The sequence below is a fragment of the Mustela nivalis genome (assembly GCF_964662115.1).
Source record: "Mustela nivalis genome assembly, chromosome: 7".
Taxonomy (NCBI): domain Eukaryota; kingdom Metazoa; phylum Chordata; class Mammalia; order Carnivora; family Mustelidae; genus Mustela; species Mustela nivalis.
Window position 1 is genome coordinate 122,424,474 of NC_139026.1, and position 26,785 is coordinate 122,451,258.

The 26,785-nt window shown below is 40.0% G+C and overlaps 1 protein-coding gene and 1 pseudogene across 15 annotated transcripts in view; both read left to right on the forward strand.

The window, feature by feature from the left end:
- LOC309869061 (heterogeneous nuclear ribonucleoprotein A1 pseudogene) overlaps positions 1-26,785 on the forward strand; it is a 361,742-nt pseudogene that overhangs the window by 54,982 nt on the left and 279,975 nt on the right. The window lies entirely within an intron of this gene.
- Positions 1-26,785, forward strand: part of MCM10 (minichromosome maintenance 10 replication initiation factor) — a 41,934-nt gene that overhangs the window by 11,753 nt on the left and 3,396 nt on the right. For 8 of the 14 annotated variants that reach the window (XM_082739523.1, XM_082739524.1, XM_082739517.1 and 5 more), the window contains 12 exons: positions 815-931; positions 3,387-3,586; positions 5,046-5,146; positions 6,050-6,160; positions 6,245-6,362; positions 7,957-8,185; positions 9,466-9,607; positions 10,242-10,360; positions 12,120-12,233; positions 14,425-14,570; positions 24,018-24,060; positions 24,147-25,264. In XM_082739523.1, coding sequence (XP_082595649.1) covers positions 815-931; positions 3,387-3,586; positions 5,046-5,146; positions 6,050-6,160; positions 6,245-6,362; positions 7,957-8,185; positions 9,466-9,607; positions 10,242-10,360; positions 12,120-12,233; positions 14,425-14,570; positions 24,018-24,060; positions 24,147-24,230 — 1,524 coding nt within the window. In that variant the 3' untranslated portion in view covers positions 24,231-25,264. Of the gene's footprint in view, positions 1-814; positions 932-3,386; positions 3,587-5,045; positions 5,147-6,049; positions 6,161-6,244; positions 6,363-7,956; positions 8,186-9,465; positions 9,608-10,241; positions 10,361-12,119; positions 12,234-14,424; positions 14,571-24,017; positions 24,061-24,146; positions 25,265-26,785 lie in introns of those variants that run through there. The other 6 variants (XM_082739527.1, XM_082739526.1, XM_082739521.1 and 3 more) reach the window with 1 other exon arrangement.

The following is a 26,785-nucleotide window of genomic DNA, read 5'->3' on the forward strand; positions in this document are numbered from 1 at the left end:
GCAACAAATCATCTGTTGGTTCAAAATGTGTTTAGGAACAATAGAGAAAAACTTCCCTACAGGGTTTTTGTTTTTGTTTTTGTTTTTGTTTTTGTTTAAAGATTTATTTATTTATTTTAAAGAGAGAGAGAGCCCAAGCCAGAGGGGCAGAGGGAGAGGATTTTAACCCGAGCTGGATGCAGGGCTCAAGTTCATCTCCCTGAGATCACAACCTGAGCCAAAACCAAGGGTCAGATGCTTAACTGACCAGTCAGGCGCCCACACTACAGTTTGTTTTAATGGTAAACATTGGGGTGTGTTTTTCTCCCATAATAAATAATCCCAGTGTAGACAATGTAGTGATGTCAGGACCAGTGTCTGTGAGCCTCTCAGCCTTCTCCTCTTCCACTGGATGGCTTTGAAACGCTTTCCCTTACATCGCCATTCAAGGCAGGAGTGAGCCAGCACCACCGTCTGCTTTTGTTGGGAATTCCTGTGTCTGTCTCTTTGGCCAGAACACAGTCCCATGACCACTGCTAGCTTCAAGGGATGCTGGGGAAATGAACAGGATCCGTCACCTGCAGCTGAGCATTGGTCAGCCCAAGTGAGATCCAGATTCTATAGCAGAGGTACAGGAGAGAATGGATATTGGGGACAGAATTGAACATGTCTTCTATTCCTCCTATTCCTACAGCTGTTTTGCAATGTCTGGTTTCTAATTCCTGTAGACTGCTAAAGTCTTGCTAACTCCCACCAGCCAGCCTCTTACTTATTCTTGCCAATGAAAGGCATACCTTTGTGGGCTTTTAACTCCCGCCCTGTGTCTTCTCTGCAGGTGTGTTTGTCTATTGATCATCCTCAGAAGGTCTTGATCATGGGTGAAGCTCTTGATCTGGGAACCTGTAAAGCAAAGAAGAAGAATGGACAGCCGTGTACACAGACTGTTAATTTGGTTGGTTTCCACCCTGTTGGGATGCTTTCTCCTGGAGATGGGATCTAATGGGTGTAGATTGTAGATAGCCTAGTGATAATAATCTGTTTGCAACAGAGTTTCCTACATAACAAGAAGCACCAAAGTAAGAAAAATTCAGTGTGTAGTGAGTAACTGCCAGTTTGAAAAACTGAGGACAAGGGAAGGGTTTAATAAGGTGATCTTTTACTGCCAACTGCCTAGGAAGTATAAGGAAGATGGAATTTGAGTTTGCCCTCAATTCTGAGCAGTGCCAGAGACCAAACACTGTAATGAAATGCACTGAAAATCTTATTTTAATCTCTGAACTCCAACATGTATTTTCTTAGAGCTTTTTAAAAAATAATAGTCATGATAACTTGAGATATAATTCCTGTATCGTACAGGTCACCCTTTTAAAATGTATAGTATAGTAGTTTTAATACTGAGATGTGCAGCTATCATCACTATGTAATTTCAGACCTCTTCTCAGTACCCCCAAAAAACCCCCATACTCATTAGCAGTCATCTCCCATCACCCTCTTCCCCCAGCCCCTGGTGAGCACTACTCTGCTTTCTGTCTGGATTTGCCTTCTCTGGACATTTCATATAATGGAATTGTACAGTCAATAATGACCTTTTGTGTCTGGCTTTCACGTAGCATGATGTTTACAAGATTTGTTCACGTTGTCACATGTGTCAATACTTCATTCTTTTTTGTGGTTGAGTAATATTGCATCATATGCACAGACTGCTTTTGTTTATTCTTTAGTCAGTGGTCCTATTATAAATACTGCTGCTATCAGCAATCTTTTTTTTTAAGATTTATTTGTCAGAGAGAAAGAGAGCACAAACAGGGGGAACAGTAGAGGAGGGGGAAGCAGGCTCTTTGCTGAATAAGGAACCCAGTGTGGGACTTGATCCCAGGACTCCAGGATTATGACCTGAACCGAAGGCAGACACTTAACTGACTGAGCCACCCAGGTGTCCCTGCTCTCAGCATTCTTGCACAGGTTATTATGTGGACGGATGGATGGATGTTTCCAGTTTCCTTGGGTATATAACCTGGAATTTCTGGGTTGCGCCATAACCCCATGTTTCAGCTTTTGAGAAGCTCACAGACTGGCTTCCAAAGTGGCTTTTACATTCTCACCAGCAGAGAGGAGGGTTCCGTTTTTTTTCATATCCCGGCCAACACTTGTTTTTGTCTTGTCACTGATGACAGCCATCCTAGTGGGTGCGAAGTGGTGCTAATTAGAGCTCTTTGAACAGATTAAATGGCAAGTTTTTGTTTTGTCTCCTTGTAGTTCCCTCATTCCTGCCTCACAGATGAGCTAGTGAGCAGGAGATGATAGCAGGAGGGAAATAGTTGGAAAAAGAGGTATCAGCAGGAAGTGCCTAACATATTTCTACATAGCAGTGCAATCATTAAAAGCCCGTTTTTGCTGCTTCTAAGAGCCACCCAATGAAACATTAGCACGTTTCCCTTTTTTCCTTCACTGAAGGGGTAACATTGTCCAGGAGGCAGCCAGAGGAAAATAGAAAAATTTCACTAGAACCTAATGTTTATTTATTTATTTTTTTAAGAGAGCTAGAGAGAGCTCTTAGGGGTTGAGGAGTAGGAGGAGAGCGAGAGAATATTAAGCAGACTCCACCCTCAGTGCCAGCCCCGAAGCGGGGCTTGATTTCACGATCCTGAGATCATGACCTGAGCCAAAATCAGGAGTCAGACACCTAATAGACCGAGTTACCCAGGCACCCCAATTTTCTTTTATTCTTAAATCAGTTTGTATTGAAGTAAAATTCATATAACCTACAATTAACCATTTTTAAATATACACCTGAGTGATATTTAATATATTTACTCTCATGTAAACACCAGCTCTCTACTTCTGAAATCTTTCATTATCCCACAGAAACACACCATACCCATTAAGTAACCACTCCCTACCTCTCACCTCCATCCCTTGGTGATGTCGCCTTTTGTGTCTGACTTCTTTCACTTAGCATAATGTTTTCAAGGTTCACTCTAGAAGCTGATTTTATTTCCATAGTAGCAAAAGGGCATATGCGGTGAACAGTATCACTTTTTCTTTCACCCAACTAGAGCTTTTAAGTGGAATTTCATGGAAGTCGCTGCATAGCTGTACACTCATTAGTGCCCCTGAAGCAGGGAGAAAGGAATAGTGTTTTGTTTTGTTTTTTTAAGATTTTATTTATTTATTTGAGAGAGAGAGAGAGAGATCACAGGTAGGCAGAGAGAGATGGGGGGAAGCAGGCTCCCTGCTGAGCAAAGAGCCCCATGCGGGGCTTGATCCCAGTACCGCGGGATCACGACCTGAACCAAAGGCAGAGGCTCAACCCACTGAGCCACCCAGGCACCCCAGGAATAGTGTTTATTGACACTGTCCGCTGATGTGTCACCCTAGCCCTGAGACAGCTGCTCTTCCTTTTGCAGAATGACTGTGAGTACTGTCAGTATCACATCCAAGCCCAGTACAAGAAGCTCAGTGCCAGGCGAGCCGACCTGCAGTCCACCTTCTCTGGAGGACGAATTCCAAAGAAGTTTGCCCGCAAAGGCACCAGCCTACGAGAACGACTGTGTCAGGATGGTTTCTACTATGGAGGGGTTTCTTCTGCATCGTATGCAGCCTCAATGTAAGACATTCTCTGGGGAATCTTTCAGGACAGAGATCTTGCTTCTCTACTGTGAGAATAAACCCAATGGTTGTACTTTTCTGTAATGGTCCTAGAAGACTTGTACAGGTTTTATCTTTCATAAATTCATGGGCAAGAATAAGGTAGACAAGGATCTCCTTTATTTCCAGGTAGAGAGGAAAACACGGAGGCACAGATATTAGTTAAATTTTGTCATGATAGTCTTTAACACAGCCCACACTTCTTATTTTGCTACTAAAGTAAGTAGTACAACTTTGTCAGGTCTGATTGTATGGCCATTAAAAGTATGTTAATTCCAGTGTTGGCGTCCATTAAGTAAGTCATTCCCCTCCTGACTATTACAGTGAGGTGGCAGATCTCTTGGAAGCCACATTTAACTCTGAATTAATAGCAGTAAAGCCTTAAATAGAGTGGAATGCTGTTGAGTCAGACATTCATGGCCATGTTCTGGGGATCTTGGGCCCTCCACAGAGTCCCCAAAGTAGGTGATCAATGGCTTTGCCACTGTAGGGTAGAAAGCATATCTGAGGACATGACCGGTGGGAACCTGTCTCAAAGGAGCTACCCCTGGTCCAAGAACAAAATAGTTTGTTCCCAGGCAAACAGAAATTGGGCAAGAAGACTCTCACCTCCTACCTGACTTGTTATATCAAACACATTTTTAAGATTTAAAGTAATGTCTATATTTTTCCGAACTGCAGAAACCAATAGTCCTACATTATAAGAATGTATCTGTATATATGCAATTCAGCCAAAAGGAGATGATAAAAACTAGGTATAATTCTGCTACTGAGATAATGATTAGTTCCTTGCTATATGTGAACACATGCATACACACTCACACACACACACACACAGAGAGCTGTATATGCTTCTAGATGTTTTTTTCCCATGTGTATAAAATTCCAGTAATATAAAGTGAGATAATACTGGACCTATACTTTGCAACTTCCCTGCCCCCATAAAATAATTAATACTTTCCTTTTTGAACATGCACTACAGCATTATTTTTGGTGACCACATAGTCTTTTACATGGCTGTGTGATAAAACTATTCCCATAATGCTTAATGGATAAACATTAATCGTGCTTCTAACTTTTAACATTGTAAACAATATTTTAGCCCATTAATATTCTAAGTTTTTACCTATTCCTTAATTTCTTTAAGATAAATTCCAGACCACTTAATCAAAGTGGTGTCATATTTTTTAAATTTCTTTTGTCATCTTGCTCTTCCAGAATGGCCTCCACCAAATTTGCAGGTTGCCTGTCATAATGCATTCACCAGCTACGCTGTAGGATTGTGGTATTAAGACAGTTCTACAGTGCTTTGAGAAACTTTGATAGTTTGTAATAAATGAATACCTCTGTGCCTTTACCTCATCAGAGCATTGAATTTAAGTGACTTTCCTTTTGGGGGGTGACTCTTGTCATTCCAGTGCAGCTGCTGTTGCTCCTAAAAAGAAGATTCAAACCACTCTGACTGATCTGGTCGTTAAGGGGGCAGACTTGATCATTCAGGAAACCCAACAAAAACTTGGTAACTTTGTTTCTTTTTTTTTTTTTTTTTTTTTTTTAAAGATTTTATTTATTTATTTGAAAGACGGAGATCACAAGTAGGCAGAGAGGCAGGCAGAGAGAGAGAGAGAGAGAGAGGGAAGCAGGCTTCCTGCGGAGCAGGGAGCCCGATGCGGGGCTCGATCCCAGGACCCTGAGATCATGACCCGAGCCAAAGGCAGCAGCCCAAACCACTGAGCCACCCAGGCGCCCCGGTAACTTTGTTTCTTGATACTGTATTTCTTTCTGCAGATTAAATATGTAGTCTTTAGCATTGAAATGAAAATGGTCACAGTTTTTCATGCCCTAAGTTATAAATACCCACTCATCACTATAGCTAATGAGTGATGTGGCCTAAGCTGAAACAATCTGCCTTGCTTTGCAGCATCTTAAGGGAAAACATATTAATCATGGCCGAGTCTTTGAGTAGATGCTTTGTAGATTTTCTTGATATATCTGCTCTAACTCTTAATGGCCAGTATTAAAATTGGTAGTATCAGGTTCCTGGTGATACTCATCAGTTACCTTCTCATTAAAAAAGGTGTAAGTCAAAGAATGGCACCTCTGCCCTTTTCACTGGGGACTTTGTTCCTAACATTGGTGAGGGCCTAGGACAGACCCTACCCATAGCGAACGTTCTGGATGTAGTGTAGGAAATGACTATACAGATACTGGTGTCCTAATCACCACTTGAAATAAGATTTATTTGTCACACCTTTGCAGTCCTACTAGTCTACTAGAGGCTAAGGATTCTTTTTTTCTTGGCATTATATCTACTACATTTACAAATGACTAAGTTGTGAATGTAGAGTTTTAAAAGTAATGTCACATAATCTCAAACTGCCAAAACTTTGAATCCTCTAAAGGTGATGTTTGTATATTCCAGGAATACCCCAGAAAAGCTTGTCTTGCTCTGAGGAATTCAGGGAACTAATGGACTTGCCTACGTTTGGAGCCAGAAACTTAAAACAACATTTAGCCAAAACCAGGTTATCAGGTAGCGTCAACTGTCCCTGCTCTAGCCCCACGTCTGTGCTCTCCTGGCCCCTCAGAGCCACTCAATCTGTGGCTTGTGTTTCAGGGGTGATGGGGAGCTCGAAACCTGCTTTCCAGTCTGTCTCAGCATCAGCCCTCTTGAAGCAGCAGAAGCAGCACATGCTGGAGATGAGAAAGAAGAGGTCAGAAGAAATACAGAAACGGTAAGAATAACTATTTTAATATCCCATATTTAGATCTCCGGGATCCTCAGAATGTCTTAATGGGTTTCCAAAATGTGGTTTTAGATTTTGGGTTGACTACCATTTTAATTTTGAAAGTTCAAAAGTAATTTTAACTTAACCTAAGAAGATAGCCTTTTGAGTTCTATGTTTCTGACTGTCGAACCTGAGACCAGGTGGGACAGGTTACAGTAATTAACACTCCAGGGAAAAAGAGAAAGAAGGAACCCTCGAAGAAGGTTTTGGAAAAGGGGAAAGCGCATGTTGACCTGTTTCCTTTCATTTCTTAGTTCTACCACAATTCATTTGTGACTTACAGGCTAAGCCAATAATTTGCAGTTGTTCAGGTAGATGGTAAAATGAGGCACTGAAAGTGGAGAGTCATTTTAGAAGCAGAAACAAGTGGAAAACAGTGCAGAAGGTAGATGAATCAAAGATTCTTGCACTCAAGTTACCAGAATAGTGATAAGAGTAACTATCTACAGACGTGTCACGTGTATGAAGATGTGTACTGCACAAAGACAGTGTCTCATTCAGGCCTTAGCGTAATCTGTGAAGGGCTGTTATCCTTGTTTTATGAGTCATGTAACTGAGCGCCAGAGAACTGGTTGGTGATGGAGTCAGGTTTGGACTCTGACCTGTTCTGCCCCCATTAAAACGGTTATCCCAAATCTGGGCCACTGAAAGATAGATGGTCAATAAACAGGAAAGTCAACTTTAAGTCATCAGGAAACTCTTTGGAAAAGTCCAGAGCATAGATTTGGCCTCAGGCAGGTGAATTTGAGGTGCTGATGGAATATCTCTAGAGGTGTTCTTCATGTGACTACAGATGATGTAAACAGATAATACTTGGAGTTGTGGCCTTGTGTGAAATAGGGGTCACCTGCTCATTTGAAGGTATTACAGTTGGAAGTTTTTCAGAATTTTACTAGCCAAAAAAACATCTCTTTGGTCAGGGTCTCACAGGGAGGTTACAGGAGTGGGCATGTGGTAGTGAAAACAATCCTGGTCTGGGATTACCCCGTGCTAGACCTCAGCCAGTCACTTACAAGCAATAGGGTCTTGGGCCTTAATTTCTTCATTTATTAAATGAGAGTTCCGGACTGTATAGTTTGTGGCAACTGTTGTTTTTTAATAGGCTTTAAGACTATTTACCAAATTAATCACCATGCAAATTATAGGTTCTTTCTGTGAAGGACTTTCAGATGTATCCTGTGTGTTATCCCTTCCCAGTAAACTAAAATACAGAGAAATTCCATGAGTTCCTGAAGGTCCCAGCTAACCAGAGAGCTAGGAATACAGCCCACATCTCACCTTCAGGGCTGTGTTCTATAGAGAGGCACCCACTAGAAAGCCAGTTAGCAAAAATAGTGATCAGTTCTAAACTGGTGAAATTAGAACTTATCAATGAATAATTCATTAACCAGAGTTAGTAAAGCCAGCATGTTCTCAGTGTGTGCTAATCTGAATTCTTGACCAAGAAGCAGCAACTATTTTATTAATGACTACTTATCAGCTGGTGGCCTAGCCTACAGTGTCCTAGTCTGCATATCTGTGGCTGTGTATTTCTTTAAAGATTTCTCCAAAGCTCAAGTGGGGTCAAGAGCCCAGCTGTGCCACTCTCCTCTCAACGCGCCTCTTCTCAGTCTTTGCGAATGGGGGCTGCGTTGCCCAGCCTGGAAGGAATGCCAGCAACACAGATGCCCAAGCTTGGGCGAGGCATCTCAGAAGGAGATGATATTCTCTTTTTTGATGAGTCACCACCACCAAGACCAAAACTGAGTGCTTTAGCAGAAGCCAAAAAGGTAAGTGGCATCTATTTTCAACATTTGAATTTGCATCCTGTAGGACATAGCTGGAGTTGCAAACTTTTTGTATCTTTGATCAGGAAAGATAGACAGTAACAGCTATTTCTTGACAATGATAATTAGAGTCAAAGGAATTTCGAGTGATAATGGTATCAACATTGATTTAATCCAGGCATGTTATCTGTTCTCAACACTGTTCCTTGTGAGGCTGAGGGAGATGGCCTAAATGCTGGCTAAACCAAAGGAAACAAATTCTGGGACTTGTTAAGGCAAGATTGTAAAATGGTTGTTAAAGAATCCTTCTTTAAAAGAAACCTTACAAAATAATGTATCTGGGTGGCTCAGTCGTTAAATGTCTATTTTTGGCTCAGGTCATGATCTCAGGGTCCTGGGATCCAGCCCTACTTTGGGCTCCCTGCTTGGCGGAAAGCCTGATTCTCTCTCACCCAGTCCCTCATTTGTGTTCCCTCTCTTGCTGTGTCTCCCTCTGTCAAATCTTTTAAAATAAATAAAAGAAGTCTTACACAGGAGCGAAATTACTCTGATTGACATGGAAGCTGGGAGTGCTCAGAACCCCCCTCTCCTCTTCCTCAGCCACTCTAAGCCCTAATTAGAGCCTGTCTTCTCTTTGTTCTAGTTAGCCGCTGCACCACGTGAAGGGCCAAGGCTTGTTATAAGCCAGAGCTGCACCTGCAGTAATGATAGTGATAACAAGAGCACATGTGATCTTGGGGTAATGAGTTTGAGCCCCATGTCGGGTATAGAGATTACTGAACAAATAAACTGTAAAACAGAACAATTGCACATGTACCCGTGATATAGACACACATGTTTGTATAGGTTTGTGCTTTGCATTCATTCTCTCATTTCATCTGCACAACCTAGTAAACACTATCAGCTCCGTTTTATAAATGTAGAACCTGAGGCTGAAAAATTAAGTAATTTGTGTAAGGTTACAAACTAGTAAGTGGCAGAGCTAGGACCCTAGCTGTTTAATTGTAAAACAAACTTCCACAGTGTTTATGTGATTCCTCTGTGGGTCCTGAAAGCCCACACAGTATAAGTGATGTTTAACTTAATATTTAAATAAACTGAAATTTTATTAGCTTATAGACCTGTCTCCATGCTTTACAATTTTAATAACTGTTAGGCAAAAAAAAAGGTATATTTTGCTGATTTGTATTTGAGAGCAGAATTCCCTGGATTAATAACTAGAAAAAGGACATAGGGTGACAGATATCTGTCTCGTAATTAAGATTTTTATCTTTTTTTCCTAGTTAGCTGCTATAACCAAATTAAGGGCAAAAGGCCAGATTCTTACAAAAACAGACCCAAACAGCATTAAAAAGAAGCAAAAGGAGCCCCAGGATGTCCTGGAAGTAAAGGAACGTGTAGAAAAGAACACCTTTTCTCCTCAAGGTACTGGGGATTTCAGAGTTAGTAGTGGGAAAGGCCACCATCTGTGAGGAGGTGTTCCAAACCATAATCACCATCCCTGATACTGGAAGTCATTGTTTTACTTAAAGTGGCCTCTCTGTACGATACTTAAGTAGAATCTCTGCAAACTGGAATGGACCGTTTTCTATAAGCACATTAAATTGAAATGAAATTGTGCATAATCTAAAAACTTGAGAAAAAGATTACTCATGGATTTTTACACAGATATATTAGTGTAAAGATTTACTTTGAAAGCAGTGGAATTTGTTTGCAAATTATCATTTTTACTTTGAAAACGCTGAAGCTGGCAGTAATACTTTACCATCAGTTTATTTAAAAAGATTTTTTTCGATGTTACCTATCATCATAGTCCACTCCTATCTTAAGATGAAAGAGATTCTGATCCAGTGGTCAAATCTGCCATTCCCCATATTCTAGACCCTACTTCTCAGTTTACTCCTGAAGAGTTTTCCTCTTCTGGTACCTAGTGGGGTAAATGAAGTGTGAGGGGCCTGACTGGCAGATATGGAGAGAACTAGAGGAAACTGAGTTCATAAGACTGCCTGGCTTTCCAAAATTCCTCTGTGACGGCTACTGTGTTTCCTTTCTTCTCTAGCTGAAGATGAATTAGAGCCTGCCAGGAAAAAAAGGAGAGAACAACTTGCCTACATGGAATCTGAGGAATTTCAGAAAATTCTAAAAGCAAAATCGAAGCACACAGGGTTACTTAAAGAGGTAAGAGCTCAAAAGGTCAGAAATGATAGAGATACCTTCCAGACTCGAGGCACTTTGTTGTGAGACTAAGAATCTATTTCTTTGACCTCAACCAAGATGTATTATATGACTGAGTTAACTTTGAAGAACAGGAATATTTCTGATAGAATTTAGCTTTGCCTCTGTCCTTGAATTGAAGAATATCATTTATCATTATTTTAATGGACCTCAATGTTATAAAAAATGTTGCCTCATAATTATGGCTTTGCATTGATGTTTAAGCAGTTCACCACTATAGCTGTTCTTTTCTGTCCTGCTATATGGGGAGGGATTTTTTTTAACCCATTCATGTATTTTTATATTGTGATTTCAAATACTGTAAGTCAGTTACCAACCCATTGGGAGTAGTTGCTCCCAAAGCCGTGTATTTCGGATTGCTCCCTTATTACCCTGAAATAAGATTCTTGGGTAATATAAATTAACCTAACTATAAATTTCAAGAATATCCTATGTGTTATGTAAAGAAGGAAGGAAAATACTTATATTAAAAGTATATAGTTGATTATGTTAATATGTAGGCATAACTATCCTAGAAGTAATAATGAAGATTATAAGAAGATTATAAATGTAAATGAGACAATAGAAATGAAGTCTCCTAAGGTGTGTTGTTTTGTATTTTTTATTTTTTTGGTGACTTAAATACCATGGGTCTGTTTCTTTGACAGTGTAATTTTTTTTTTTAACTGCGAATAATCCAAGGAACTTTTGAAGACACCAAACTACAGTTGTCCTTCTATATACACAGGAGTTGCCTAGTTGTACTCTTGATATATTTATTCAATGTATATTTGAACCATGCACAAATATTGTAGGGTTGTATATAAAGCAGTAAGATTTAAGAGTTATAATTGGGTTTTTCATCCACATGGGTGGATGACTTCTAGAACAGTCAAAAGAATCCTTTCATATGGAGGGACTGTTCTGTGCATTGTGGGTGCAGTTTCCCCGTCTCTGCGAGTAGCAGGGGTAACAGTCGTTGGGATGACCAAAATAAAGTGCTCCCGCCAATTTTCACAATGTCTCCATGGGGGCAGTACTGTCCCTATTTAGTGCTAGTGCACTGAGTGCTCTGCTCTTCTGATAAACTACTGACTAATGAGACAGTTGTGTATCCCACCATTCTACCAGACCTGAAATGTGACCAGGAGAGAAGCTGGGGCCAACCTTGAGAGGCTGTAGAGCTGAGCTCCTGGCCTCTGTGGCCACCAGACACCTCGGGCCTTGTGCAGCTGTTCTTACTCCTGAGCTGTGACCACCTTCAGCTGTCAGTCTTTCTCTGCCCTCACACCTACTCCCTGTTGTTCCAAACAACCAAGGATTGCTCCTGCCAGGTGCTTGGTCTGGCAGATAGTATGGAATAGACTAGGCTGTCATGCGTGGGGAGGCACTGAATACCTTCCTTGGCTTGAGTCTGTAGTGGCGTAGGAGAAATAATTTCCTTCCGATGCACACTCTTGATGCGGTGATGCTGTTAATGATGTTAGTATTTTCAGTTTGTACTTGGTATTTTAAAAATCGCCAGATGATTTCATACTTGTTTTTGGAAAAATAAGAGCTTATGTCTCCTTGTGATCATCTTTTGGTTTGCAGTTTCTTGAGCTCTTATCAGGTGTCCTCATAACAGCTTGTCTCTTCGGTGGTTTTTATTATGATTATTGAATTGGTTCCTGAATACATTTTGGATTTGGTGCAAGGTCTTTTGTATGCCTTGTCGTTGCAGGCTGAGGCTGAGCTGCAGGAATGCTATTTTGAGCCATTGGTGAAAAAAGAACAAATGGAAGAAAAGATGAGAAGCATCAGAGAGGTGAAATGTCGAGTAGTGACATGCAAGACGGTGAGTGGAGATGCTTCTAACCCTGGGCCCTGTTTGGAGCTGTTGTGACCTCTAGTGACTCAGCGCAACACGGAGTTATATGGGATATGGGGCCATGTCTTGTGTTTGCAGTCCTGCACAGGTCATTTATTTATGCTGGAAAGCAAGCTGCTCATGACAGCCAAGGACCTGGCTGCCTGCCCGCTTGGCCTCCAAGCTCTGGTGGCAGAATGTTGGTGGTGAGATTCTCCTCTGATTTGACCACAGCTCCTAGTTCTGCGGGCGAGCCTTATCCATTGGACCCAAGTTCTTCTGACCTATGCTTCTCAAGTTTCTAGCACACCCTCAATCCACAGCTCACAGTTCTGGGACATCAGTTGAATGATTTCCTTTGGCATCACCTGTTAGGACCAATTACTATTAACCCTTTGTACTCAGGGCTTAACCTGCTAAATTGAATCTCAAGGCAAAGGATAAATTGCATTATTTTCTATGTTTGCAGAATTTTTACACTAAGTCTATTAGAAGATGATATACTCTCCATCCTTGAACACTGATAAAATAGGACCAAAAAATATTTCTTGCAGAACCGTATCCTTCCATTACCACTCATTTTATCCTGCCTGACTCATCTTCCTCATAAGCACATCTGAGAGAGAGGAGGAAGAGGCTTAGCTTACCAAGTACCATTTTCTCAGTCTTCATTCCTTTTCAAACCTCAACATTCTCCTTTACATTTAGGGGATGGCCCTGAACCAGCTGTCACTAAAAGGTAGGGATTCCTTGAGAAAATTCAGAATAAGTAAACGTTTTTCCTGAGATAACAGCTTGTACTCTGACAAAACAGCAAACCTAAGGACATAGCTGGTGTGTTTGTCTCCCATTGCTGCTCAGACAAATAATTAACCACCTTAATAGTTTAAACACAACTTTATTATCTTGCACTTCAATAGGCCAGAAGTCTCTGTCGGTCTCACGAGGCTATAATCCAGGTCTGGCAGGACTGTCTTCCTTCTGGAGGCTCTAGGGTAGAATCCATTTACTTCCCTTTTCCTGCTTCTCAATCCCACACATATTCTTTGGTTTGCAGCTCCTTCCTCCATCTTCAGAGCCAGCCATGGCAGGCCGAGCCCTCTTCTCACATCCTCTGGCCTCCTCCCTGTGCATCCCACTTCTGCTTTTAAGGGCCCTTATGATTCCATTGGGCCCACCAATCCAGGATCATTTCCCAATTTTAAGATCAACTAACAACTCTGGTCTCCCTTTGCCATGTAGCCTCATATCCTCATAGGTTCTAGGGAGCAGGGTGTGTATGTTCTGGGGGTGTGGGAGGCTCTTTTGCCTACCACAGCTGGCATACCACTCTGCTCTGTACTTTCGGAGGCTGCCAGAACCAAAAGTTACTTACCTAGACTCTGATTACCAGAAACCACGGTGCTCTGTCCCAGCAGCTCTTTCAGTATTCACCCATCATTTCTTTCTTTCCTTCTTTCTTCCTTCCTCCCTCCCTATCTCTCTCCCTCTTTCTTTCTTTTCTTTCTTTCTATCATACGATTCCATTTATGCAAAATTCAAAACAGTCAAATGAATCTCTGCTGCTAGAAAGGAGGGTAGTGATTACCCTTGGGGTGCGGGGGGAGCAGTGCCTGGAAGGGGGTGCAGGGAGGGCTTCAGGAGTGCTAGGGGGTTTTGTTTCTTAGACTGGATGCTGCTTATTGTTTCCTATACTCTTCAGTCCTTTTGAGGATCAAAATTACAAGTGAATTATTAATATCTCTGCTTGGTTCTGCTGCTTATGAAATAGGAGTAGTAATAAGCTTACATCCTATTCTGAGGCTTTTTAAGAGGAAATAAAAGGGCTACTGAAGAGGCCCCAGTGTCCATGTCCTATCACCAAGCAACGGCAGTAAATTTGGGACAGACCTGATGAAGCTATCGAAAGGTTTCTGGGGCTTTTGTTTTGATGTTACAGAAAGTTATTGTGTACTTCATGCCTGATCAAAAATTGTGGCAAACATAAGAAAAAGTGGCATCAGTGTGTGAGACTGAAGAAATCGCTGCAGCTAGTAGATAAGATGGTTGCTCTGCTCACAGCTGCCTGAGCAGTGGCGAGAAAACAGAAGTCCTCATGGAACAGACTGCCCTTTTAGCAGCTAGCCAGTTTCTCCTTCGAGGCTCTTGACAGATGTGCCCTCCCGTTTGTTTTATGCAGTGTGCCTATACCCACTTCAAGCCTTTGGAGACCTGCATCAGTGAGCAGCATGACTACCACTGGCATGACGGCCTAAAGAGGTTTTTCAAGTGTCCTTGTGGAAACAGAAGCATCTCCCTGGATAGGCTCCCCAAAAAGCACTGCAGGTAGGAGATCTCGCCTGGCATTCTTAAATCCTCTTTTCAGTTCCCATTTATGCCATTCTGCTAGAACACTGGACAATCTGTTTTAAGGTCAGGCCTTATTTCCATGACTCTTAAAGCTTCAGGCCATCCCTAAAAGCTCATGGAGGGAAGGGATCCTGAACTCTTCAATGCTTTATCCCCAATACTTAGTATACTGCCTAGCCCATAGGGGGTCGTTACAAATGTTTGTTGAATGAAAGACAGAAATCATTTCTCTGAAGGTCCTTGCTGGGACAAGAACTAGGGAACCAGAACCAGGGTAGAATCTTAGAGCGATGAGCTAACTTCTGTGGCTGTTTTTGCCCTGGGAGGTTTGGTGGCTTCAGGGCCAGGCGGGGAGCTGAGAGTCTGGGTCTTGTCCTGGTGGAGGGCCACCTGTGGAACTGTTGATGGAGGTTGGGGTTCTCCCACAGTGGTCGATACTCCCTTTAGGATATTTATTTCATTCAGGTTTTCTAGTTGTTCTCAGAGCACTAGTCTAGGGACTAAGTTGTATGCCACTCAGAAGTAGAATTAAGATCACATTACATGAATAAAACAATTTTGTGGGGACTAATGTCTTTTATATATGAAATCATCCCTTTTTAAGATCCTGGAGTATCTTTCCATTTATTCATCCTATCCTCTATGGCTTTTATAAATTTTTAAAATTATCTTCACAGAAATATTGAGTATTCTTAATTCTTAGATGTGTCATCACTTTTGTTGATACTGTGAATGGCAACTTACTTTCTAGTGTATTTTTTAGTTGCTTACTGTCGGTGTAGAGAAATATTATTAATTTTTTATATGGTGAACTTGCCTCTGACAAGCTTATCAGACTCTTAGGCCAGCAATTTGTTGATTTCTCTACATAATTATCATTTGCAAATAAAGACAGTTTTACCTGTTTTGTTCCCATCCTTACACCCTCTATTTTTTATCTTTCCTGATAGGGCTGGTCGGACCTCCAATACTATTTCCATTTCTTGATCTTTATCTTAAAGTGAATATATCCTTCACAAATTTCTCCTCCAAGTATAACCTTTACCAACTTAAGGAAAATCCTTTTTATTTCCAGTTTACTATGATTGTGGGTAGGTAACTTCTCTTCATTGTATGATCTTATCCTTTAGCTTATCAATGTGTTAGTAAATTGAAGAACTTCTTTCTTTATTTTGAATATTAACCCCTTGTCTGATAGATGGCTGGCAAAATTTTCTCCTGTTCTGTAGGTTGTTTTTCACTTTGTTACTTGTTAATTTTGATGTGCAGAAGCTTTTGAATTTAATGTAATCCCATCTATTGATTTTTTTGCTTTTTTTGCCTGAGCTTTTGGCATTGTGTTAAAAAAATCATGGCTAAGACCAGTATTGATGAGCTTTTCCCCTACATTTCCTTTGAGGAGTTTTATGGTTTCAGGTCTTACATGTAAGTGTTTCATCCATTTTAAGTTAATTTTTGTGAGGGATGTGAGATAATAGTCCAATTTCCTTGTTCTGTGTGTATTTCTCCAGTTTTCCCAGCACTGTTTGTTGAAGAGACTATTCTTCCCCATTGGGTACTCTTTTTTTTTTTTTTTTTTTTGGACAGAGAGAGAGATCACAAGTAGACAGAGAAGCAGGCAGAAAGAGAGGGGGAAGCAGGCTCCCTGCTGAGAAGAGCCCAACACACAGCTCGATCCTAGGACCCCTGAGATCATGACCTGAGCCAAAGGCAGAGGCCTTAACCCCCTGAGCCACCCAGGCACCCCGTATAATCCTTTTAATGTGTTCTTGAATTTGATTCACTAATGTTTTTTTGTTTTTTGGTTTATTTTTTTAAAGATTTTATTTATTTTCTTGACAGACAGAGATCACAAGTAAGCAGAGGGGCAGGCAGAGAGAGAGGAGGAAGCAGGCTCCCTGCGGAGCAGAGAGCCCAATGTGGGGCTCGATCCCAGGACCCTGGGATCGTGACTTGAGCCGAAGGCAGAGGCTTTAACCCACTGAGCCACCCAGGCAACCCCGAGTCACTAATGTTTTGTTGGGAACTTTTGCATCTATATTCATCAAAGATAGGGACGCCTGGGTGGCTCAGTGGGTTAAACAGCTGCCTTCGGCTCGGGTCATGATCCCAGCGTCCTGGGATCGAGTCCCACATTGGGCTCCTTGCTCGGCAGGGAGCCTGCTTCTCCCTCTGTCTCTGCCTGCCATTCTGTTGGCCTGTGCTCGCTCTCGATCCCTCTCTATCTCTGACAAATAAAATCTTAAAAAATAAATAAATAAAAATATATTCATCAAAGATAGTTTGTCTACTTTTTTCTTTTTTTAAAAGATTTTATTTGTTTAATTGACAGAGATCACAAGTAGGCCAAGAGGCAGGCAGAGAGAGAAGAGGGAGCAGGTTTCCTGCTGATCGGAGAGCCCGATGTGGGGCTCGATCCTAGGACCCTGGGATCATGACCTGAGCCGAAGACAGAGGCTTTAACCCACTGAGCCACCCAGGTGCCCCTCCTTCTCTGGTTTTGGAATCAGAGTGATGCTGGTTTATTCATTATTGGTCTGTTCAAATTTTTGGTTTCTTTTTGATTCTGTCTTAGGTTGTAGGTTTCTAGAAATTTATCCATTTCTTCTAGGTTATGTAATTTGTTGGCATATAATCTTTCATAGTCATCTCTGATGATTCTGTGTATTTCTGTAGTATCAGGTGTAATGTCTCCTCTTTGATTTCTAATTTTGAATCTTCTCTTTTTCTTAGTCTAGCTAAAGATTTGTCAATTTTGTTTATCTTTTCAAAGAATCAGGTCTTAGGCTTGCTTTCTTTTCTGTTTTTCTAGTCTCTTTTTATGATCTTTATTATTTCCTTCCTTCTGCCACTAAATATGGACTTCTTTTTTCTCTTTTTCTAGTTTCTTGAGTATAAAATTAGATTATTTGAGAGATTTCTAATTTATTAATAGATATTCCATCCCTTCACTTTAAACTTTGTATGTTGTTAGAGCTGAGACGTGCCCCTTTAGGCAGCATATGGTTGGGTCGTTTTCCATCCATCCAGCCACTCTGCCTTTTGATTGATGGATTAAATCCATTTAAATTTAGGGTGATTATTGATGGGTAAGGATATACTACTGCTATTTTATCTTTTGTCTTCTAGTTGTTTGGTCTCCCAAAGAAGAATTTTTTTTTTTTTTTTTTAAAGATTTATTACTCTTGAGTTCTTCAGCCATCAGACCTCAAAATGCACTAAGGTTGTTTTTCGGAGTTTTTTGGGGGGGGTGTTTTTGTTTGTCTTGTTTTTTAAAGGATGGTAATTTCAAAAGCCAGGAAACTAGGACTGACCCCCTAGCCAGAGCCAGCCCCTTAGTGTGGTTTGGACACGTTCTGGAGGTCTGGGACCACCGGACGACCCTTCCTTGGCAAAACAGGGCTCGGACATGAGCTTCTGGGCCAGGAGCCTGTGTGGTCTTGCTCTCCCCCTGGCCCCTCTGGGCCTCTCCAGCTGCTGCTTCCACCATCAGAAAGGGCAGCTGCGGCAGCCAGCAGGAAACTATAAGGCAGAGGTCAGATTTGCAGTTTCCAACATTATGTCCTCAGGTGGGCTGCAGAATCTTAGCACCAGAAGAGCCTCTGCCTCTGTTTGTTTCTGCCTACTTTTATAAGTTGGTGGTTTTCCATGGTGATTTGTTCAGTCTCCCCACCTTTTATATTTTGTGTCTCTTCTCTAGATCTTTGCCTGTGGTGACCATGAGGTTCACATAAAACATATTTTTGGTAAAATAATCTTTTCTCTGGTGTCAGCAATTTGTCTTCACCTATAAAGGATTCATCTTTTTTTCTTTTCCCCTTTTGTATTTTATGACACAAATTATTTCCTTTGTACTGCGATGTCATCACCAAGTAGTAGCCATACTTTAATTCTCTTTTCCTTGAATCTTTATACTGTAATTAAGAGTTTAATATGCTATTTTAGTTAAGGGTTAACAGTTTTCTAATTCTGAATATCACCTTAATCGGAGTTTTGTGTATTTCTTTTTGTTTCAGCTCCAGGAGCTTTTAGCATTTCTTATTATAAGGCAGGTCTAGTAGTGGTGATGTCCTCAGCTTTTATCTGGGAAAGTCTTTATTTCTCCTTCCCATCTAAAGGATAACTTTGCAGAATAGAGTATTATTGGCTGGCAGTTTTTAATCTTTGAATATTTTTCATATGTCATTCTACTCTCTCCTGGTCTGTAGAGTTTCTGCTGAGAAATCTGATAGCTGGATACTTTGTAGGTTGCTATCTTTTTTTTTTTGCCCCGGTTGCCTTTCAGATTTTTTCTTTATCATTGACTTTTGACCGCTTTGATGTAATTGTTTCTTGGAGAGGTCTTCTTGCATTAAGTTAAGAAGGCATTCTACTAGCTTCATATATTTGTGTATCCAGTTCCTTCACCAGGTTTGGAAAGTTCTCAGCTATTACTTCTTTAAATAAACTCCCCTTCTGGAATACTCATCATTCTTACATCGGCTTTTACACTGGGATCTGTTTCGATGTGGCATCTCAGAGGATTTTTCTTTTTTAACATCTTCATTCTCGGGCGCCTGGGTGGTTCAGTGGGTTAAAGCCTCTGCCTTTGGCTCAGGTCATGATCTCAGGGTTCTGCGATCAAGTCCTACATTGGGCTCTCTGGTCAGCAGGCAGCCTGTTTCCTTCTCTCTGAGACTCTCTCTGCCTGCCTCTCTACTTATGATCTATCAAATACAAAATAAAATCTTTAACATCTTCATTCTCTCACCTCTTCCACCTAAATCATTTTTAGTTTCCTGACTTCTAATTCACTAATTCTCTCTTCCATCTGATTTGCTGTTATTTCCAATATATTCTTTTGCAGTCTTCATCTTATTTAATGAGTTGTTCTGCTCCAGAATTTGTTTGGCTCTTTTTTAGAATTTCTTCTGTGAAGTTCTGTTCATTAATCCTGAGGCCATTGAGTTGCCTTTCTAAGTTTTCTTGTAGTAGCTCACTGAATTTCTTCATAAAAGCTGTTTTAAATTCTTTATTGGTTAGATCGCACTATTCTTTAGTCTCATTTGCTGGAAAATTGTCAGGTTGTTTTTGTTTTTATTTTTAATACTGTATAACAATGGTTTTTCATGGTGCCTGTTGAAGAGTGTCTCTGTGATTGCATTTGTAATACTGAACACCTATCTTGGGCTAAGTTTTGTTCACTCTGATTCTGACAATTCAACCTGTATTTAGGAGCATTTTCTTATTTTCTTATTTTCCAGAAGGTGGCACTATAGCACATGTTTTTGGTTTCTCTAGGCTGTGAGCACTTAAAAAAAAAAAATGAGGGGGGGCAGTGGCCAACTCAGGGGAGTTGTGTACTTAGCATTTGGGTATTTGGGTGAGCCCAGAAGTCCATTGGCCAAATGCCTGGACAGGAAGGAGGAGACACTTTCCTGGGGTCCCTCTAGGGGACCCTGTAGCTGTAGAAGCTGCAGAGTGGGTGGCTGACCCCCACTCAGCACCTTCACCCTCCACCTCCTGCCAAAAGGGTGTTGCTGACTTGCCATTTCCATGACCACTCTCCTCCTTTGCTGCCCTCTCTGCTCCCATCCACCCTTGGTGACCTGGATGCTGTGCATAGGTGCTTTTTTTTTTTGCAGGGGTCAGGGATTATAGATGTCTACTTCCTTGTAAACCAAAGTGGGAGAGAGGAAAGGAACAGCTCACCTTATGATAGTGACATTACTTCCAGAAGTTTCCTTTCATTTTTTGGGTAAACCCTACTTGATTTATGTATTTATTTATTTATTTATTTATTTAAGATTTTTTAATTTATTTATTTGACAGAGATCACAAGTAGGCAGAGAGGCAGGCAGAGACAGAGGGGGAAGCAGGCTCCCTGCTGAGCAGAGAGCCCAATGCGGGGCTCCATCCCAGGAACCTGAGATCATAACCTGAGCCGAAGGCAGAGGCTTAACCCACTGAGCCAACCAGGTGCCCCCTTGATTTTTTTTTTAAATCTGACATCCCCTTTATCCATTCTATCTCCCCACCAGCCTCCCCTCTGACAGCCACCAGTTCTCTGTATTTAAGAGTCTGGGGTTTTTTTTGTTGTTCTTGTTTGTCTCTTTTATTCTTTGTTCATTTGTTTTGTTTCTTAAGTTCCATATATGGTATTTGCCTTTCTCCAACTGATGTATTTCACTTACTGTTACACCCTCAAGATCCATCCATGTTGTTGCAAATGGCACGGTCTTATTCCCTTTTTTATGGCTGAGTAATATTCTGTTGTGTGTGTGTAGGTGTGTGCTTCCATAATTTGGTTATTGTAAATAATGGTGCAGTAAACAGGGGTGCATATATCTTTTCAAATTAGTGATTTCATTTTATTTGAGTAATCCCAGTAGCAGGATTACTAGGCCATAAGATAGTTCTAATTTTTATTTTTTGAGTAAACTCCATACTGTTATTTTAGTTTACTTTATTGTAGGAATACGATATACAATACATATACAAAGTTGGGTTAATTGACTATTATCAGTAAAGCTTTGGTCAGCAATAGGCTATTAGTAATTAAGTTGTGGGGGAGTCAGAAGTTACGTGAGGATTTTTAACGGCGTGGGGGCGATACCCCTATCACCATCTTGTTCAAGGGTCCACTGTATATTTGTAAGTGAATTAGACCTATTTTGTTCTTTTGTTTTTATATAGGCTTTACCTGGTTTTAGAACAAAGATTATATGAGACTCATAAAATGAACTGAGCAGCTTCTGGAAATAATTTATATTAAATAGCGATTATTTCTTAAGGTTTTAATAAATCTCAACTGTGAAGTTATTTAGGCTTAGGCCCAGACCCAGGTTTTAGGGCCCAAGGTGGCTTGATAACCATTTCAGTTCATGGTCCCTTCTGCCAATTTCAGCTTTTTTTTTTTTTCCTTTTAATCATTTCATTTAGGTTTTTAAATGTATTGATGTATGGTTGTTCCTAATAAACTTTCATTGTTTTTATTCTGTTTCTTGTTATTTTTTATTAATAGACATTTACTGTATTTTGTGCTATTATTTTTCTTCTCTTTTAAGATCAACCTTGACAGAAGTCTCTTTATTCTCTTTTTCTTTTCAGAAAACCATTTTTTAACTCTCTTAATATTTATTGGTTTTCTTTCTGTTTACTGATTTCTGTCCTTAATCTTTCTGCCCTTGTTTTTTTGGGTTTGTTCTGTATCCTTTTGCCAACATCAGTTAATTGCTTACACTCAGGTTACTCAGTTTTTTTTCTTGTTCCTTCATCAATGTGTTTAAAGCTACATGTTTCCCTCTAAGTACTTATGCTTTAGTGTCACCCACAACGTTTGGCCTATAGTTAAAAGTATTTCTTGGGGTGTCTGGCTGGCTCAGTTGGAGGAACATGCAACCTTGGGGTTGTAAATTCGGGCCCCACATTAGGTGTAGAGATTACTTAAATATTTTTTTTTTAATAAATGAAAGATGGGATTGGGAGGGAGACAAACCATAAGTGACTCTTAATCTCACAAAAGAAACTGAGGGTTGCTGCGGGGAGGGGGGTTGGGAGAAGGGGGGTGGGGTTATGGACATTGGGGAAGGTGTGTGTTTTGGTGAGTGCTGTGAAGTGTGTAAACCTGGCAATTCACAGACCTGTGAATAAAAATATATGTTTATAAAAATATATTTATTAAAAAATTAAAAAATATATGTTTATAAAACATATATGTTTATAAAAATATATGTTTATTAAAAATTAATTAATTTTAAAAAAAGGATTTCTTAATGCCTTTGATGATTTCCTGTTTGACCCAAGGGTTAGTAATGTTGTTTAAATTTCAAATATATGGGATTGATTTTTATTCTTTTTTAAAATAATTTCTGACTTTATTGGCTTATTCTTAAAGGACAGAATTTATATGAGTCTTTGGAATTTGAGGCACTTTCAAGATCACCTTCAGTCTGCCCAAGAATGTCTCACCAGGATAGTCTCACCACCTATTTGGTTGTTTGTTTGTTTTTTGGGTTTTCTTTACTTCACTCCAAGTGTCTCCAGACTTGATTGGGGTTGGGGAGGGGACCCAGACCCCATGCTAGTTTATTATCTTGTCGGGGGTTGGTTTGTGAAATTGCTATGATCTTGATTATAATTGTTGAAAGTATCTATCTGTATATTGATACTTGATTTCTCCAAAATATTTTATGAGCTTATGTAAAACATTTACTTAAGAGCTTATGTAAACATTTGAAAAATTCCGTTAATAAGCAGGAAGTACAACTCACAAATTGAAGAGCAAGATGCTTTTCCATCCTCCAGGTGGCGCTGTGACTTTTGTAACAACTGCTTTTCTAGACTTTTTTTCTTGTCAATTCATGACCTGGAGCAGAATGGGACAAACTTTTTCTGTCAAAACCCAGATAGTAAACATATTTTGCTTCGTGAACCAGGCGGTCTGTTTCATAACTACTCAGCTTTGGTGTTGTAGCTCAAAAGCAGTCATAGGTAATACAGAAACAAATAGACATGCTATGTTTAAATGAAACGTTCTTTACAAAAGCAGGTAGCAGGCTGGATTTGGCTCATGGGTAGTAATTTGTTGACCCCTGACTAGAATTTCTCTTATATGTAATTTCATCATTGATCTACCAATAGTCTAGAAAATTTTTCTCAGTTGATAATGAGCTACTCTCTAGACAAGGGAGGTGGTGCAGAGGCTTAGGACCAAGGCCACTAGTATGCAGACGGACTCTCAGGGCTGGAGTAGCCTAGACTTTTAGGAAGAAGGATGAAGCAGGTAGGGCAATCTCCTGTGCCCTAGAGCCTCTCAAATCCAAGAGTGCCGGCAGCCATATTTCAGTGAGTTAACAATTTCTTTTGTTTGTTTCAGCAGAGTGAATATCATGGAAAATAAACTTTCTCTGTAGTAGCCACATCTCTGCTCAGGGTCAGACTCACATAACATGTTAAAAAACAAGAATAAGAGTCTCTAGGCCCTTTGAACAATAAGAAGTAAACATCTTTAGGTTTGAAAAGAGGAGAAGGATTAGGCAGATCAGGAGGAAGAATAATTCTTTCTTATCACAAGCTTTTAGTTCCAGAAGAGGGGAAGGGAGAAGTCTTTGACTGTATGGCATCAGAGGGCTAACTTCCTCTTCTGAGTCTTTTCCCGATGCCCAGCAGGGGAAACCTGTGTGCATCACCTGCTGTGTGCATACCCTGTATACTATCACTGAGTGTTCCATCTCTGAAGTATCTAGCTTTTGACAGATTTGAAGACCATTTCTCAAATCACTGGAATGTGTATTTTCAGTAGCATTAGAGCACAGCCTGTAATATGAGTGTTACCTTGATCATCTTCTGTTTGAATGGGGAATATTCTTCCTGCAAGTGCAGTGAACCCGGTTGACTATGCGTCCCAGCTCACTACTGAGTAAATCCCCTTTTCTGTTTCAGTAACTGTGGCCTTTTCAAATGGGAACGAGACGGAATGCTAAAGGTAGGTCGTTTGCAAGGTGACCTGTTTTAGTAATCCATGCAAAAAATGTTGAACCATTTCTCACTAAACTATTTTCATTTTTCTAGGAAAAAACAGGACCAAAGATAGGAGGAGAAACCCTGTTACCACGAGGAGAAGAACATGCCAAATTTCTGAATAGCCTTAAATAGCCCTGACTTCAAACAGGTACTTATGGCCTACATGGCTTCTTATGGCTCTGGAAAAGGAAGAGTGTTCACTTTGTTTGCTCCTGATTGACATAGTCCAAACAAATACTTGTTAAGCTTACACGTTTTGCCTACTTATTTTCTGTTGTGTTGGTTTGATATCAAATTTAACATTGACCTTTAGGTGGTAAATCAGAATACCATCACCTTCCATGTTCTTGCTATTGATGGCTGCATTCATGTAGATTTTTTGTTCAGAAACTGGAAGGTAAACTGAGAGCTGTGTTTCTATGTATTTTGGGTATAGAGTGTGCAGTGTTGCTTCTTAATCAGAGTAAAACTCTGGTATTTATATGGGCACACAGAAGCAAAAGAATGCCTCTTCTGGGGTTCAGTTTTCTTACCTAGAAAATGAGGAAGCGTGGAGTAAATGATCTTGAAGTGTATCTTTCAGCACTCAAATTCTTCAGATAATATGACTTTTCCCATATAAATAATTATACTCATCAACCTTGACATAATCTTGATATTTTGACATCAAGCTAGGTTCCTTCTTTCATTTCTATTTTTACCTCTTGTTTTGCAAATTAATTCACTGACTCACATGACATTTAATTCATATCTATATGGTTCTCTGTGCCCTTACAATATTGTGGAGCTCTTTAATAGAAACACTAAAATCTCATCATTTTAAAGTATGACTTTGTCTAAATATGACTTAAAGAAATTTCAAAACCTGTAACTAAAATGAATGCAGAATTTAAGCTGTGAACAATGATTGAAAAACAGAAACATCTCAGAACTCAGGGAGTTTGAGATTTGCAGATATAATTTATCATACACATGAAGAGTTAGAGGTCAAACCATGTGCAAATTAGCACCCCAAAAATGCTGTTTAGGAGATTCCTCTGCCAGGCAACCTGATTTTCCAAAGTGAATGGTGATATCATCCTAAGATTGAGTAAATTGGTAGGATTATTGTTACATTGGGATTTAAACTCTAGCTAGAAATAAATCAGGTTTCTGCCAAGATGGTATTATGGTAGCACACAATGCTTATAGAAGCTGGTTGTGGGAGATACTTGATTTAGATTTATAGGGGACAGAAAAAAAACATGTACATGCCTTAAATTTCATCAAACTCTGTCTACTCAATATGAGTAGAAGGTGCTGTGTCTGACACTTGTGTTATTCCTAAGGTTATATTACAAAAGCTATATTTTTAAGAGGATTTCCCTTCCCAAGAGGTGTTTGTTTTAACTTTTAACTAATGAAGAAAAGAACAAAATGTTTATTAATTCTTAATAAGGACCAAAGGCACTCAAAATGGCAATATTTTTTTCCTTTTTTTTTTTATTAATTTTTTATTTTTTATAAACATATATTTTTATCCCCAGGGGTACAGGTCTGTGAATCACCAGGTAAAATGGCAATATTTTTAATGGCTCATTTAGAATAGATTTGTTTATCCCATAAGCTTAAAATAGAGCTATGTATTTGAAGAAGGTCACAGCTGAGAGGCTGCCAAGGACCTGAACTCCAGGCTGCTCCTTGAGCAATCCCCTTCTCATGAAAGAAACGTATTCCTTTTTGAACCAAGGGTACCATCAGAGTCCCTGTTCACTTGTGTCTCATATATAAGAATTGTAAGGTACTGTAATAATTTAAAAATCATTGAATTACTTCTCAGTTACTCTAGATCTTGGGAGCTTTCATTGGAGGTCTTAATGTGCTTTTGTAGATCAGTGATGAGAAGGGGTGGGTGGGCCAGACAGGGACGTACTTGCTTGCATTGAAATTATGATTTGTCAGTGAGATCAGTCTTTTAATCCTATTATCTTTATCAGAGTATTAAATTCTTTTATTTAAATCCAAAATATGTATTTAGTTTTTCCTTACCTGTCATTGGCAATATAGGGCTTATTGTGTAATCATGTTGTCATAGGCCATCCAAACAGAGTAAGTACGCAGTGACCTAAATTAGCAAACAGAAACTTTGTACTGCATGGGGAAGAAGTTGATTTAGATGTTCTAATTGATTGTCACAGCAGATTATGTTTGTGCTGTGCTTTTTTTCTTTCTTTCTTTCTTTTTTTTTTTGGAGAGCACACAATCGGGGGCAAGTTTGCAGAGGGAGGGGGGAGAATCTAAAGTAGACTCTCCACTGAGCTCAGAGCCTGATACAGGGCTTGATCTCATGACCCTGAGGCTGTGATCTGAGCCCAAGTCAGGAGTCAGGAGCTTAAACCACTCTAACCATCCAATTGCCCCTGCCTTTTTTTATTTAGAGGAAACAGGTGGCTTATCTTTTTTTAATCACCTTTCTCTTGAGTTTTGTTTAAATATATTTTCTCTTCCAAACAACAGAAGAAAGATTGAAGTAATTTAGATAACAATGATATAGAATAGCAAATAAGGAGCTTTTGAGTGATCAGTGTGGAATGCTCCTCAGAGGCAACTTAGAAAGTTTAAAAATTTTAAAGTTTTCAACGTCTAAAAACATTACAAATTGACCGATCCATAGCCAGGTGGACAGGAAGAGATTTCATGAACTGGGT